This window comes from Lepisosteus platostomus, chromosome 19, assembly GCF_059453375.1.
Source record: "Lepisosteus platostomus isolate fLepPlt1 chromosome 19, fLepPlt1.hap1, whole genome shotgun sequence".
Taxonomy (NCBI): domain Eukaryota; kingdom Metazoa; phylum Chordata; class Actinopteri; order Semionotiformes; family Lepisosteidae; genus Lepisosteus; species Lepisosteus platostomus.
The window spans coordinates 13,370,705-13,384,119 of NC_142629.1; the positions used below are offsets into that span (position 1 = coordinate 13,370,705).

A 13,415-nucleotide genomic window follows, 5' to 3' on the forward strand; every position below is an offset into this window, starting at 1 on the left:
TTGTAAGCCGGCTACATATGGATTTCATGCCTACAGTGCTTTAAAATAGAGCCCAGAGGAAAATCGGATGTTCTGAAGATTCCTATTTTCAATGGCTTTGACAAGAGAACGCTGCAATGTATAATATCACTGCTATAACGGTTTGGTTTTAAACAAAAGTCCGTGGTATACAAATTTATGGGATGTTTAATACAAAACGTCACACGTATTCATTAAAAGTCTGATATCCTGGCTGGGTGTGTCGCGTTACCGTTAGCAAGTCGCAGTTGTGCTGTCGGTTCTGCTCAAACAAGTTACATAGTCGAGGAGCAGCTGAAGACTCGCATATAGTCTAGATATTTTGTTAGAGCCTTGTGTTCAAAGCGACTTACATTTGCATTCATTGATACCGCTGGGTATTTTTCTGGAGCAATTCAGGCAAAATACCCTGTGCAACAGGATACAACAGCAGCGTCTCACCTGGGAATTGAACCCACAACCTTCTAGTTGAGAGGCTAGAGCCCTGACCACTGCAGCAATAATAATAATAATAATAATAATACCTTACACTTATATAGCGCTTTTCTGGACACTCCACTCAAAACGCATTACAGGTAATGGGGACTCCCCTCCACCACCAACGTGCAGCCCCACCTGGATATGTATAATAATTATTAATTATATGCTCTTCGAAAAGTCACAGTTAAATACATTATGTATTACTAATAGTATTAGGAGCAGTATCAACATTGGTGTGTAGTGAGGTCACAAAACAATAAGCCGCTCTGGTGAAACACTACAAGTACCAGAAAGCAACGCGAAAGACATGACGTAACGGTTGTCCTCGGTCTCGAATAACATCTTCCAAACCTCAGAAGGCGCCGTACCGACAGAACGACGGGCTGGAGTTAACACGAAGGGAGTATAATCCTGCTCGTGATACTGCTATTCAGGTAACATTTGCGTTGTTATTGCATGGAATAACCCTCTTTACGGCGACGCAGCTTTAATTCGGTTTTTATGCTGCCGTAAATTATGCCCCAAACTGCTGTAATGTACACAACGAATTTCCTTGTGTTTTTGGTAAAACCCGCAGTGCTTTTGCAATAGAATTGCTTTTGAATGACAAATCCGGGCGGTTGAATAAACTTCCATCTGCTCTGATGACACGATATTACAGTTTCTGTTCTTGCGTGTTAGTCTGTCGTGCAGAGTTTGGAGCAGCGACGCGCCGGGCATATTACAGCATTTGGACTTTGTAGCGTCGGGAACGGCGGCGTGGCAGTTAGCGCTGCTGCCTCACAGCTCTTGGTCCCGGGTCCGACTCGGGAGTGGGGCGCTGTCTGGGTGGAGTTTGCATGTCCTTCGTGAATTTGTGCTTATTGCTGGGGCTCCGGTTTCCTCCCGCCTCAAGAAAGGCTTTGCTGAAGAAGTGAGTTGGGGAGTCCGTGTGCCTTTCGGAACTAAACTGATAGACATCCAACTCCATTCACCACCCCAAAAAAAAAACCAGACAATCAAAAAAAACGTTATATAGGTAAAAAAAAATGTGGAACAAATGCTGAGCATGCCAGTGACTTGTGAGCGGACGACATCTACGGCTTTGCTGCTCTGTCAGGAGTATTTGAATAGTATCTGTGTCAGCGCCTACCTCGATCAGAGAAGGTGGGTGGGGCAGCGTTTATTCTCACGTTTAAAACGCTGCAGGTGACACCTGCGTTCCAGACGCAATTATCCGCTGCGTGTTTGAGGTCTTCACCTCCCCCCGACTGTGCGAAACTCCTCTGATCTCCCGGCAGCCGCCGCCATGGACGAGCACCAGCAGGACGCCGTGAATCCCAACACTGCCGAGATGCCCGAGGACGTGGAGGCGGACGAGTGTCTGACGAACTACAGCTATGTCTACAGCCCGGACCTCCTGAAGTGAGTGTGGGCCGACCTGCCAGTACCGAGCTGTGACAGTTGTGGTTCTGCGAACCACAGGCCGGGCTAAACCAGGTCTTTCCCTTCCATTCATATCAATGGATATCACTGATTTTCTCTTTATTTGTCTTGTGGTTACATAGTGTATGCGCTTGGATAATGCCTGTACCCCAGTTGACTGGCAGTTGAGAGGGTGACTAACCATTTTGTACAGTGTTCAGCAGTTTGCACTGTATTGTGGCTTTTCAGTCGTCCAGAATTCAGGTTGGGCATCAGTGAAAGAGGCAGTATTGAAGGGCTGTGTGCTTGAACAGTGACCGCATAGGCTGTGTTCCAACTAAACCCTAAGCCCTTCCTCCAAGTCTGCACTTCTGTGACGCAGAACAAGCTTGGACTTCAAGTGCGTGGGTATTTGGGGGTGCACCATTATAGAAGACTAATTGGGACACCCTCGCATGACATCACTCTTGGGTTACGTGGCTCACAGTCAAAATGCTCTCTGTTGTTGCTGCTTCTTCTTGCAGTGGTTATGCCCAGGTCTTTAGAGAATTATTTTAAAGAATTTGTTTCATTCTCTGCTCACAGTTTCATGGAATTGAAGGACACTACATCTGTCCCTGCACGAAAGGAGTGACCTATCGTGTTCATTCGTGTTGAGCAGGCTTAACTCAAACTGGGCGAAGCAGACTAAGGAAAACCTGGCAGTACAACTCTGTTTATTCAAAGCTTTGTGCTGTCTAAATACATTTGATCTTTTCTGCCCTGGTACAAAAATGACAGTACGAGGAACATAACCTGTTCATTCACATTAAACAGTATTGATTCAAAGTGGATAAAGTAAACTAAATAAGGAAAACTTGGCACTACCTCAGAGTTTCATACTATTAAATACGTTGTCTTTTCATGTACAAATTATACGGCAAGTAAACAAATATTCAGCAGTCAAAATGGTGTGACGAAATAATCCTTTTGTGTCAACACCTTGTACCTAAAATACACATTAATCTAAAGCAGCCCGATGAAATGTTGTTTTTACATCAAATGTTGAGTTTTAGAACTGTAATAAGGTTAAATTTTACTCACACGTAAATATTTTGTTCTCCATGGCAACTTCTTTCTGCCTTGATAGGTCAGTTAGAACATGAAATGTCACCGTTCTGTGGGGAATTCTGGGGAATTCCGTTCAGCGGAGTCTGCTCTGATGCGGACTTCCATGAAGGGTGCTTTGGACAAATGTGGCACCCTAAGCCCTTGCAGACCTGGGAAAGGTGCATGTGAAGGGCACGAGACACGCAAGTGTGCATACTGGGACAACGGCCATAGTGTAGCAAAGCTGCAAAGGGTGCTTGACACCTGGTATTCACTAGGGGGCGCTGTCGGGTAACAGTGTTGGTTGTCACAGCTAATGGGCTTTTTTTCTAGTCACTTTTCCTGGGGTTGTAAGGTGGACAGCACAGCAGTTTTCCTCTCTTCCTCCCTGCAGGGACAGAGTGGCGTTCGTCACCGGAGGGGGCTCTGGGATCGGCTTCCGAACCGCAGAGGTCCTCATGAGGTGGGCGGCTCTTTGTTCTCAGCCGAGCTTGTCTCCTCTCGCACGACAGCAGCCTGGAGCTCCCCATCTGCTCTAACCACTGGGAGTTTACAGCCCTGTGACGACATGGCCCCTTTTATTAAGTCAGCTCCAAGCTGAGCAAATGTCTGTCTTAGTAGCAATTTCCTGTCTGTGATCAGCTCAGGAAATACAGTCGTTATGTGTCTGCAGTCTTTCCAGGTCTCTTTTTAAAGCACCAGCACCTGAGGAGCTGGGAGACGTTGGTGAACTGGTCCAATTAAACCAATAACAAGGTGACCCAGGCTTTTAAAAAGTGCTCTAGGTCCAGATTAGATACGTAAGAGCTTGTAGATTACAACTCTCCTGGACTGGCACAGGGCACTAAATCTCTGTATGTCTCAGGTACTTAAGATACAGGCAGTCTGTAGAACACATACTATATGAAAGCACCTAGATCACCACATTGACCTGTGTCCCTGTCTCACCAGTGTAGTGTCATGCTGAATTGATTAAGTAAATTCCATCGGTCATTCATTTTTACTTTAAAGGGCAATGACAATCTCCATCTCAATCCATCAAAGATGCATGGAGGCCACCTGAGGTGGCTGAGCTCATGCTTGGTGAAGCTGTGCCTTTACCTTCTGCGTGGAGCCTGCATGGGCTGCGTCCGTCTCTCACCCTGACTCTGCTTCTCCTGTTTCAGGCACGGCTGCGACACGGTGATCGCCAGCAGGAACCAAGAGCGCCTCTCAGAGGTCAGGCCTCCCTTTGCACACCGACTCGCCACTGCTGCCCCCTCGCCCCGTCTCCTGGGCAGGGCTCAGTCAGAGTGAGCCTACAGAGCCGGCCTCCGGCAGCTTGCATTGAGACCCGAGACCTTTCGCTAGCTCTTGGAGCTCACGTGACGTAGGGGTCTTTCTGGAGCCGTGAAGATTGATCTTCTGTGCTCGTGACGGGAGCCCCCTGTCGCGCCCTGCTGGCGGCGGGGCGCGGAGGGGGTGTCCCGTGTCGTGAGCGCAGTGCCGGGGTGTCTTTCAGGCTGCCCGGAAGCTGAGCGCGGCCACGGGCCGGCACTGCCTGCCTCTCTCCCTGGACGTGCGGCAGCCAGAGACCATTGCCGCCGCCGTGGACGAGACCCTGAAGGAGCTCGGCAGGATCGACATCCTCGTCAACAGTCTGTGTCCCCTCTGCGTCGCCGTGACAACAGTAGTTGGGCCTTAGCTGCCATCCCCAGACACCTGTGTGTTACAGTGGCCAGGGGAAATGAAACAACCTTCCCCTTAGTTTACCCATGAGTATTCCTGCTAGTGCCCGGGAGACTCCAGGGTCGATGTGTTGCTGAGAGCCGAGAGATTCCTGGCTGGCTGATCTCTCCCTACCCTCAGAGCGCTCGGCCACTTAAGGAAATTTTATTTCTCACAGGATTAAGGGATGAAATACCCATATTTCATACATAAAACTTTTGGATTTGGTGTTGCTGGTTGAACATTGACCTTTGACCTTTGTCTGGAGTCAAATAATCATAATAATAATAATTTCTTACACTTACATAGCACTTTTCTGGACACTCCACTCAAAGCGCTTTACAGGTCATGGGGACTCCCCTCCAACACCACCAGTGTGCAGCCCAACCTGGATGATGCGACAGCAGCCATAGTGCACCAGTACGCTCCCCACACCCCAGCTCTCAGTGTGGAGGAGAACAGAGTGATGAAGCCAGTTCAGAGATGGGGATTATAAGGAGGCCATGATTGGGAAAGGCAAATGGGAAATTTGGCCAGGATGTCGGGGTTACACCCCTACTCTTTTCAAGAAACGCCCTGGGATTTTTAATGACCACAGAGAGTCAGAACCTCGGTTTTACGTCTCGTCCAAAGGACAGAGCCTGTTTACAGTATAGTGTCCCCATCACTAGGCATTAGGACCCACATGGACCACAGGGTGAGCGCCCCCTGCTGGCCCCATTAACACCTCTTCCAGCAGCAACCTTAGTTTTTCCCAGGAGGTCTCCCATCCAGGTACTGACCAGGCTCACACCTGCTGAGTTGCAGGGTGATATGGCTGCTGGCAAATAAAAGGCCGGTGTCATTCAAGGTCATTTCAAGAAACAGCAACAGCAACAGGGAATGCCACAGGAGTCCATCACAACATTAATTGAATGAGTTTTTCTAATGAGTTGGCTTGAGTTAAATAGTTGCAAAAAAGGTTGACAGTGTTATTTGGAGACCTGGCTCAAGAGTTGAGAATTACTGCTCTCTCTTATGCAGGCAGCAGGTACATTTATAGTGCAAGATAATACAGCCAAAGCTGATGCTAATGTGTTACAGTATCTTCTCTGTACCATAGAGCACAGATATGCTTGTGAATGTACGTGTCTTTTTAAATACTTGCAGAACCAGTCTGGCACAGCAAGGTCTTTTAATTGAGTCACTCTACAAACATGCTTAGAGTTCATCTGAAAGAGATAGTCATCTCCTAATTACAAGGGAAGGCATTTGTTTCCATGAACTTCCTTGATGGCTTAAGACCGATTATTATTTTTTCATTTGTAAGTCTATAATCTACTAAATATACATGTATAGGTAGTAGAGGAGTGACACAAGAGGTCAGCACAGGTTGCAGATGGATGAATTTGAGACCCTGGTGAAAGGTGGACACTGAGTGTGCTGTGTTGTGTGAACTTTCTAGATGCAGCAGGTAACTTCCTGTGCCCTGCTGCCTCGCTGTCTTTCAATGCCTTTAAAACGGTGATGGAGATCGACACCATGGGCACCTTCAACACCAGCAAGGTGGTCTACGATAGGTGGCTGAAGGTAAGAGGACCCGAAATCCCCAAAAGCTTCAGAGTCTCCTGTCTGAGCACTGACGACCACATGACACAGCTGTGTGCTACATATCAAGTGTTCCTAGATGTCGGACTGTTGGGCTAAAATTTGTACTGATGAAGCAGGAAATCAGGAGGTATTAATTAAACACCTTGCATTGGTCCCAGCAAATATGAACTATCCTGAGGTGGGGGTTAGCTTGTGTATGAGCCTGAAGTTTCTAAAAACCTGCAAAAAAATGTACTGCTAAGCAACAGGAGTCTGATGTGTTTCTGCAAGGATATATTTAGCATTTTCCAGAAGGCAAAATTACATTGAATTAATCGAATCTTGCAGTGAATTAATTTCAGTGTTTTCAATCTTTGAAGTCCAGAAAAAGAGCATTTCATACTCTTTATTTGTATACAAGTTGCATGTTTTACATCGTCTCAACATACTATCATGGCATTTCATCTTACAGCATTTGACATCTAGAGTAGTCCAGTAGTTGTGCTTAATTAAAAGTATCAAAGTTGAAAGGAAAAATATCACGGTCAAAGTGGATCATTGCTGTGCTATCTAATACCCCGACTGATTTGCTAATGAGCCCCGCTGTATTGTGTAGCAAATCTTTGCCTCTCCTTCAAGAAGCTGAGTGAGAAAGAAACAGTCTGGAAGATTTATATACACAGTCCACAGACACTAGCAGTGAATTTTCTCGAGTGTTTTTCTGTCTCCTTAGGTTTCTTTTTGTCGTGCCAGTTCTTGTAATTCAGGACAGGGGTGACATAATCATTAGTTACAGGTTCAACAAACCACTGCTTGTCTGTCCATGTGCGCCCCCTGCAGGATCACGGTGGCTGTGTTGTCAACATCTCGGCCACGCTCGGCTACCGGGGCCAAGCGCTGCAGGTGCATGCTGGGTCTGCCAAGGCGGCCATCGGTAAGGAGAGCCTCCGCATCGCAGCCAGATGATTAGAGCAGCCCTCAATCCCTTAGAACAGGCTGAATAGCACTTGAGTCCACATGCCCATATGAAGAGGAAAGGACGTCTTCCTTTTAAAGACGTCCTGGTCCCTGTGCTCAGAGAGCAGGAGGAGGCCTGTGACCTGGAGATGATGGAAATCACCAGAATGAGCCTGAGAGCCGCCGGGATCACGAAGAAACGCGTGCCCCCTGGCCTGGCGGCCGTGGAGCGGGAGCGAAGTTGAAAGAGCAGGACGGCGCTCTCCCTGCCTCTCCCTTTTGTCAGTGGATTGCGAAACCGATGATTTCGGACCGACTGTCGTGTTTGAACACGGATCAGCTCGGCCGCGGTTGTAAACCACAGCCCTGACCGCGTTCTCCCCTACAAACCCCCCCCCCCCCCGTCCTGTGTTGCAGACGCCATGACGCGGCACCTGGCGGTGGAGTGGGGGCCGAGCGGAGTGCGCGTCAACAGCCTGGCTCCTGGCCCCATCTCGGGCACAGAAGGGTACCGCAGGCTGGGTAAGAGGGGCAGAGCTGTCGCTGTTCAGCACCATGGACAGTGTTCGCCACTCACTGATTATTAATCAAACGGCTTTCTTTACCCTGTATTTACCACCCCACCTTCCTCATTCTCTGACATCCTTCTCAACCCGGAATAATCTTCCTTATTCATATTCCTGATTCTCTGTCCCCCCCCCCTTGATCTTCTCCCACCTCCGTTTCAAACTCTCTCTCTTCCCTCCTGCTGCCCTGTCCCCCAGGCGGCACCGCGGCGCAGTCCAGCGGGGTCTTCCAGACCGTCCCCCTGCAGCGGGCGGGCAGCAAGACGGAGATCGCCCACGGCGTGCTGTACCTGGCCAGCCGGGCCGCCTCCTACGTCACGGGGGCCAGCCTGGTGGTGGATGGCGGCAGCTGGCTCACCTCCGCCAACAGCATGCCCGCGCTCCTGGGTATAGCCTTCTCCCGATCCGCTAAACTCTGACTCCATTCCCGCCAGCAGGTGTGTACGCCCCCCCCCACCCCACCCCACCCCGGGAGAGGAGAGGGGCCGGGCCCCGAGCACGCACACAGCTGAGGGCTCGCGTCGGATCAGTGCCGCACAGCAGGGAGAGCCTGTGACTCTTAATGGAGGCACTTGGTGCCATTGGGTTCTGTTATTGTAGTAAGGGCTGTGAACAGAGTGTCATGAGTTTAGAATGGGGAGCCTCGACGTCTGTGCATTATGAACAGAATATATTGGGGGCTTGTGGGGTGTCTAGGGGATGCTGGGAGCTGAGAATGGTATTTTGGTGTATTTAAGGGCTGAGAGTTGAGCGGTTGTGTGTGATTTCAGTGTGTGAAAGGTCTGGGAGGAGGAGTATAGATAGATGCAACAGCAGCCACGCACACTCAACAGAGCACAGTACAACGGAATAATACAGATTTACAAAAAATAAAAAGTGCACAAAGAACATGTATTGCAGATATTGTAGATTGTATTGTAGATATATTGACAACTGGGTCGAGACTTAAGTCATGTTTATTTGCACCCCGCATCAACTTCGTAAAGCCAGTCCTGTAACCCTACCTGTGGATGGTTCTGTACTTGAGCTTGAGTCTAAATTGAAAAACCTTGGGGTGATATTCTGGCTTAACATTCGACCCACATGTGCAGCATATTGTTAAAACATCTTTTTTTCACCTCAGAAATATCGCTAGACTACGCCCTGTGTTATCAGTAACTTTGGCTGAAAAGCTGATCAGCACATTTGTCTTCTCCTGAATTGGCTACTGTAATGCTCTACTCACTGGGGTTTCTAAATCCACATTGAACAAACTGCAGTATGTCCAAAATTCGGCTGCCAGAATCCTGACCAGGTCTAGTGCAAGTGATCACATTACTCCTATCCTGGAGTCCTTGCACTGGCTTCCTGTCAAATTCCGTGTGGACTTTAAAATCCTCATGGTCACCTATAAGGCTCTGCATGGCTTGGCACCTCAGTACCTGTCTGAACTATTATGGCCCTACTCCCCACCTCGCAACCTTCGCTTTTCTAATTCTGGTCTCCTTACTGTCCCCCAAGCCCGTCTACATTGTATGGGTGACAGGACCTTCTCCTATTATGCCCCCAAGCTCTGGAACTCTCTGCCCAAGGATATCAGAGAGTCACCTTCTCTAAACTCCTTCAAATCCAGACTTAAAACCTTCTTCTTTAGAAGAGCCTTTACTGAAATGCTTCCATTCTTTACCCCTCTTCTTCCTACTTTACTTAGTACCACCATCCACAGTCTCCTCTGTGTATTTATCTTGTGTATTCTTTTTCTTTATTGTTGTTGTCATTCTGTAAAGCGCTTTGAGAACTGACCTTTAAAAGCGTTATATAAACTAGTTTTGTATTATTATTATTATTATTATTATTATTATTGTTATTATATTTATATTGCACAGTCCACCAGCATATAATTATTGTATTATATAGTATTGTAGCTGATTTGAAGGTGACAGCCCACAGATGCCCAACACTGACCATTTTGCCCACAGGTAGGGAGAACTAGGCAGTCAAGGCAACATCATGGGGCCCCAATCATATCGCAGCCTTTAATCTCTCTTTAGAGTGGTCTCCTTGTGATGACTACCAGCAGTACCACCCTCGAACTGCAAAAATAAAACGTTTTACAGTGCAAACATTGTCACCGAGATTGTGACTGAAGCTTTCCAGCAGTCACTTGTGAAATTTACATCCTGCAGTGATTCCTTTTGGACATTTGACAAACAATGACTTTGTCTCCACAATCCTGATATTTTGTTTATTCCTTTCTTTTCTAGAGACCTGGTCTTCTGGAGCAAAACAGGAGAAAGAGAAGGAAGTTAAGACGAAGTAAAATTAATCGAGCAATTAGCGATTAATTGAATTGAAGCTCGTCAAGCAAAATGAAAGGAGCAACGCTGAAGTTTGATTTTTTTTTTTTACCTGATTCAGTTTCTAACCGGGCACAGCTGAGAACACAGGATCTAACTGTGTAAGAATCCCGCAGAAAAATGGCAAGGGGCAAACTTAAGTGTTTGACGTTACACCACAGATATTACAGTTTAGCAGAATTGTTATTGTTATAATTATCAGAATTAGAACTCAATCAGCACTGAGTCTAAGCCTCATTTTGCTTCTAACCCAAGCCTGTATCTCCTCTGATGCTGTGAAAGGAGTGATGAAAATAAACTCTTTTTCACTGTCACATTCAGCTACTTCCTTGTTGCTGCACAGGTAGTGTTCTCTGTGGAACCAACAGCTGACAGTGGGACAGAATAGGGCATTATTGCAGCTTATGGTTGCAAAGTTATGGAAGAGAGGTGACCTTTTTATAACTTCTGGGAACAGGCAAGGCAGTGGGTCAGGTTAGGGTGAGCCACCTTTCCATTTAGCTTCTGACTGAAAAGTCATGTAATAGTGAACTGGAGCCGATGTATAGTGCTTTTCTGTGTGCAATATGTACTTCGAAGGTATAAAGGACATTGAAGACCATGTTCTCTCCTATACATAACTGATATGGTTTCCCTTACTGGGATAGGCTCCTGTTCTCCCACGACTCTATATTGGACAAAGCAGTTAGCAGTAAGGCGGGCTGGATACAGTAAATGTTGTTTCAGCCTCAGCAAAATGGAAGTTGCCATTCATTTACAGTGACGCAGAAACTGCTTGATGAAACATCATGTAAAATTGCTGCCGTGTGCAACAATTCAGTATTAACAAAAGCAATGTGCTGTGAAAAGATGATCTTAGTACTGGCCCTCAGGACTTAGTACTGATTTACTAACAAATCTCCTCCAGGAAGAGCACGATCCGGAGCCCCTTTCACTGGGATGCAGGCTGGAGTTACAGGAAGTGGGCTTTTACTAAATGGTGGAAAAGCTTGATAAGCTCTTTGAAATGTGTGTTTTGTACAAGGCTTGATGGATCATGTTCTTTTTAAATAAATTTTGCACAATCATACAGTTATTCTTCTCATGTCCTGCGATTATTTCCTCTTGGATCACTGTTCGGAGTGGACTACAGTGGATTGCTGTTAAGGGGAGAGTTCCACTTCTGGCTGACCCATTCTTACAAATGTGTGTGGCTCGGGCAGCTTCCCTTCTTGAAGATCTAGTTTCAAAATGTCAGATTGCTCTTTCTTAGAGGATATCATGCTGGCTTATCATTTCAGTACAGTGATGTCAGTGAATGTGAATGTATATGCTCTGAACATTAAATCTGATGATCCAGTTCTGTCCACTGACCTGTATGGTTCTCCATTCTGAATAAGGGATCTGTTCTTTTCAACTTTTTCAAGCTTATTAATAAGTGGGGCCAGTAGGGGGCGCTCACCCTGCAGTCTGTGTGGGGCATAATGCCCCAGTATAGTGACAAGGCCCCAGGTGTCCCGGCCAAAATTTCCCATTGGCCTTTACCTATCATGGCCTCCTAATAATCCCCATCTGTGAGTTGGCTTCATCACCTGGTTGGATTGAAGAGCTGAATCTTTTTAGCCTTGAACAGAGAAGAGTTCAAGGACGCCCGACTCAAGTATTCAAAAAGCTGAAGTGCCAATCCAATGAGCTCTTTAGAGTCAACAGTGAAACACAGACAAGTACAAGTGTGTGGAAGTAGTTTTGAAAACGAGAACAGGAGGTATTTCCAGTCATAGTTGTGTGAAGTTACCTGTTCCTGTTGTTTAAGATGTTACATTTTTTCTTTCAGAAAAATTTGGATGAGATCTACTTTACAAGCAACGTCTTTGGAGATGTGTTGAAAGTCATCCCCTTATTTGATATGTTTTAAATGGTGATATATAGATAGAGCAGTTGCTGGATTATTTAATTTGAACATTTCCTCTTTCATTATTGTCTCCTAACACTTAGATTTTTAATCATTTCATTTAGAAGTCTTACTTTGCCTTCAGACACACTGATTGCCTGCCTAAGCAAGGAAACTACTGTTATTACAGAGACTATGCCTGTCTTCAGTGTCACTCAAGATGAAATACTCAAGTTGCCAGCGGACCAAGAAAACTTGTGAGAAGGCTTTTCTCAGGGAAACTTGATTCTCTGGTTTGTGTCTCGCCTCAAGCCTTTGACTCTAGTCCTTGTCTGATTTGGCACTTCACACCTGTGCAAGACACTGCGTGTCTCCATTCAGAGCCCCAAGGGCAAGTTTTTAGGGCTGAGTATGTAAATATTTCCCACAATAACTTACAGTACCGCAGCTCTTGGAATCGCATGATTATTGACATATATATATTCCTGAACTGCTTTAAAACTACCATGAAAGGTAGGACAGAGACATCACCAATTTACAGTACAAGACATGACTTATGTAGGAGGCATTGTAGTGCAGTGGTCAGCATTGCTGCCTCCAAGCACTGGGGCCCTGCGTTATATTCCTGGGGTGCTCTCTGCTTGGAGTTTCCCTTGGGTGCTCCAGTTTCATTCTACAGTCCATAAATGCAGGAGGTTCATTGGAAAAATTGGACCTGCCGGTGTCTGTGTGCCGTGCTGTGGCCTGGTGTCCTGTCCGGGGTGTATCCTGGACCTGGTGCTTGCTGGGATAGAATCCAGTGTCCACCTGTGACCCAGTCCTGGATAGAACTGTTTAAAAATGGATGGGCAGTACTTGTGCTGTTAGTAATGAAACCAGGTCTTTGTCCTTTTTTTTTCAGAAGTCCTGAACACTGGGTAGGCAAATTAAAATCAATAAATTATGTTCTAAGCATAATGATTAAAAACTGATTAGAGAAAGAAAGCGTAACTTGGGAATTTATCATTTTACATGAAGTAACCAACATTTCCCTTCGATGCGTGAAGAAGTAATTCTCGTTGGACTACATTGAACGGGTTTCGGTAAACCGATGCTTCCTAGAGCTTTTTGGAGTTTCTTTGTCCTGTTTTGAATGAAATACCAATAATCCCGTTTTCTCAAAGTGACGTCAGTGTTTTGCATATTCAAACACTGAAGCAGAGGCTGGTTGAAGACAGGAATTCATATTTATACGGCGTCATACTGCTTTTATATTGCGTTCGTGAAACGTCTCAGCAAACGTTTTAACAACAGAAATGTATCTTTCCGTTTTTTTCCGTGGTAGGGTCAAGATTATCTCTAGTAAGGTTTAGAGCTTTCACTGCGTCTATAAACGTATAATATAATACATCATATAATCACTAAGAGCTGCTTTTGGGA

The 13,415-nt window shown here is 46.2% G+C and overlaps 1 protein-coding gene across 3 annotated transcripts; it reads left to right on the plus strand.

The window, feature by feature from the left end:
• The first annotated feature begins 791 nt into the window (after nucleotides 1-791).
• On the plus strand, nucleotides 792-11,201 carry decr2 (2,4-dienoyl CoA reductase 2, peroxisomal). 3 transcript variants are annotated; one of them, XM_088612876.1, is made up of 10 exons: nucleotides 792-932; nucleotides 1,779-1,902; nucleotides 3,386-3,454; nucleotides 4,158-4,209; nucleotides 4,493-4,628; nucleotides 6,143-6,267; nucleotides 7,108-7,201; nucleotides 7,642-7,746; nucleotides 7,989-8,227; nucleotides 10,034-11,201. In XM_088612876.1, exons 2-9 carry the CDS (start codon nucleotides 1,787-1,789, stop codon nucleotides 8,207-8,209), a joined length of 918 nt encoding a protein of 305 aa, XP_088469002.1. In that variant the 5' UTR covers nucleotides 792-932; nucleotides 1,779-1,786; the 3' UTR covers nucleotides 8,210-8,227; nucleotides 10,034-11,201. The 3 variants fall into 3 exon arrangements, with proteins under 3 accessions (XP_088469002.1, XP_088469000.1, XP_088469001.1); XM_088612874.1 differs by having other exon boundaries at nucleotides 7,989-8,177; XM_088612875.1 differs by lacking the exon at nucleotides 792-932 and adding an exon at nucleotides 1,034-1,644 and having other exon boundaries at nucleotides 7,989-8,177.
• Nucleotides 11,202-13,415: the final 2,214 nt, after the last annotated feature.

Coding starts and splice junctions, on each gene's coding strand:
- decr2 (XM_088612874.1), top strand. CDS start 1,787: ATGGACGAGCACCAGCAGGACGCCGTGAATCCCAACACTGCCGAGATG. Junction 7,202..7,641: donor GTCTGCCAAGGCGGCCATCG/GTAAGGAGAGCC, acceptor CCTGTGTTGCAG/ACGCCATGACGCGGCACCTG. Junction 7,747..7,988: donor AGAAGGGTACCGCAGGCTGG/GTAAGAGGGGCA, acceptor CCTGTCCCCCAG/GCGGCACCGCGGCGCAGTCC.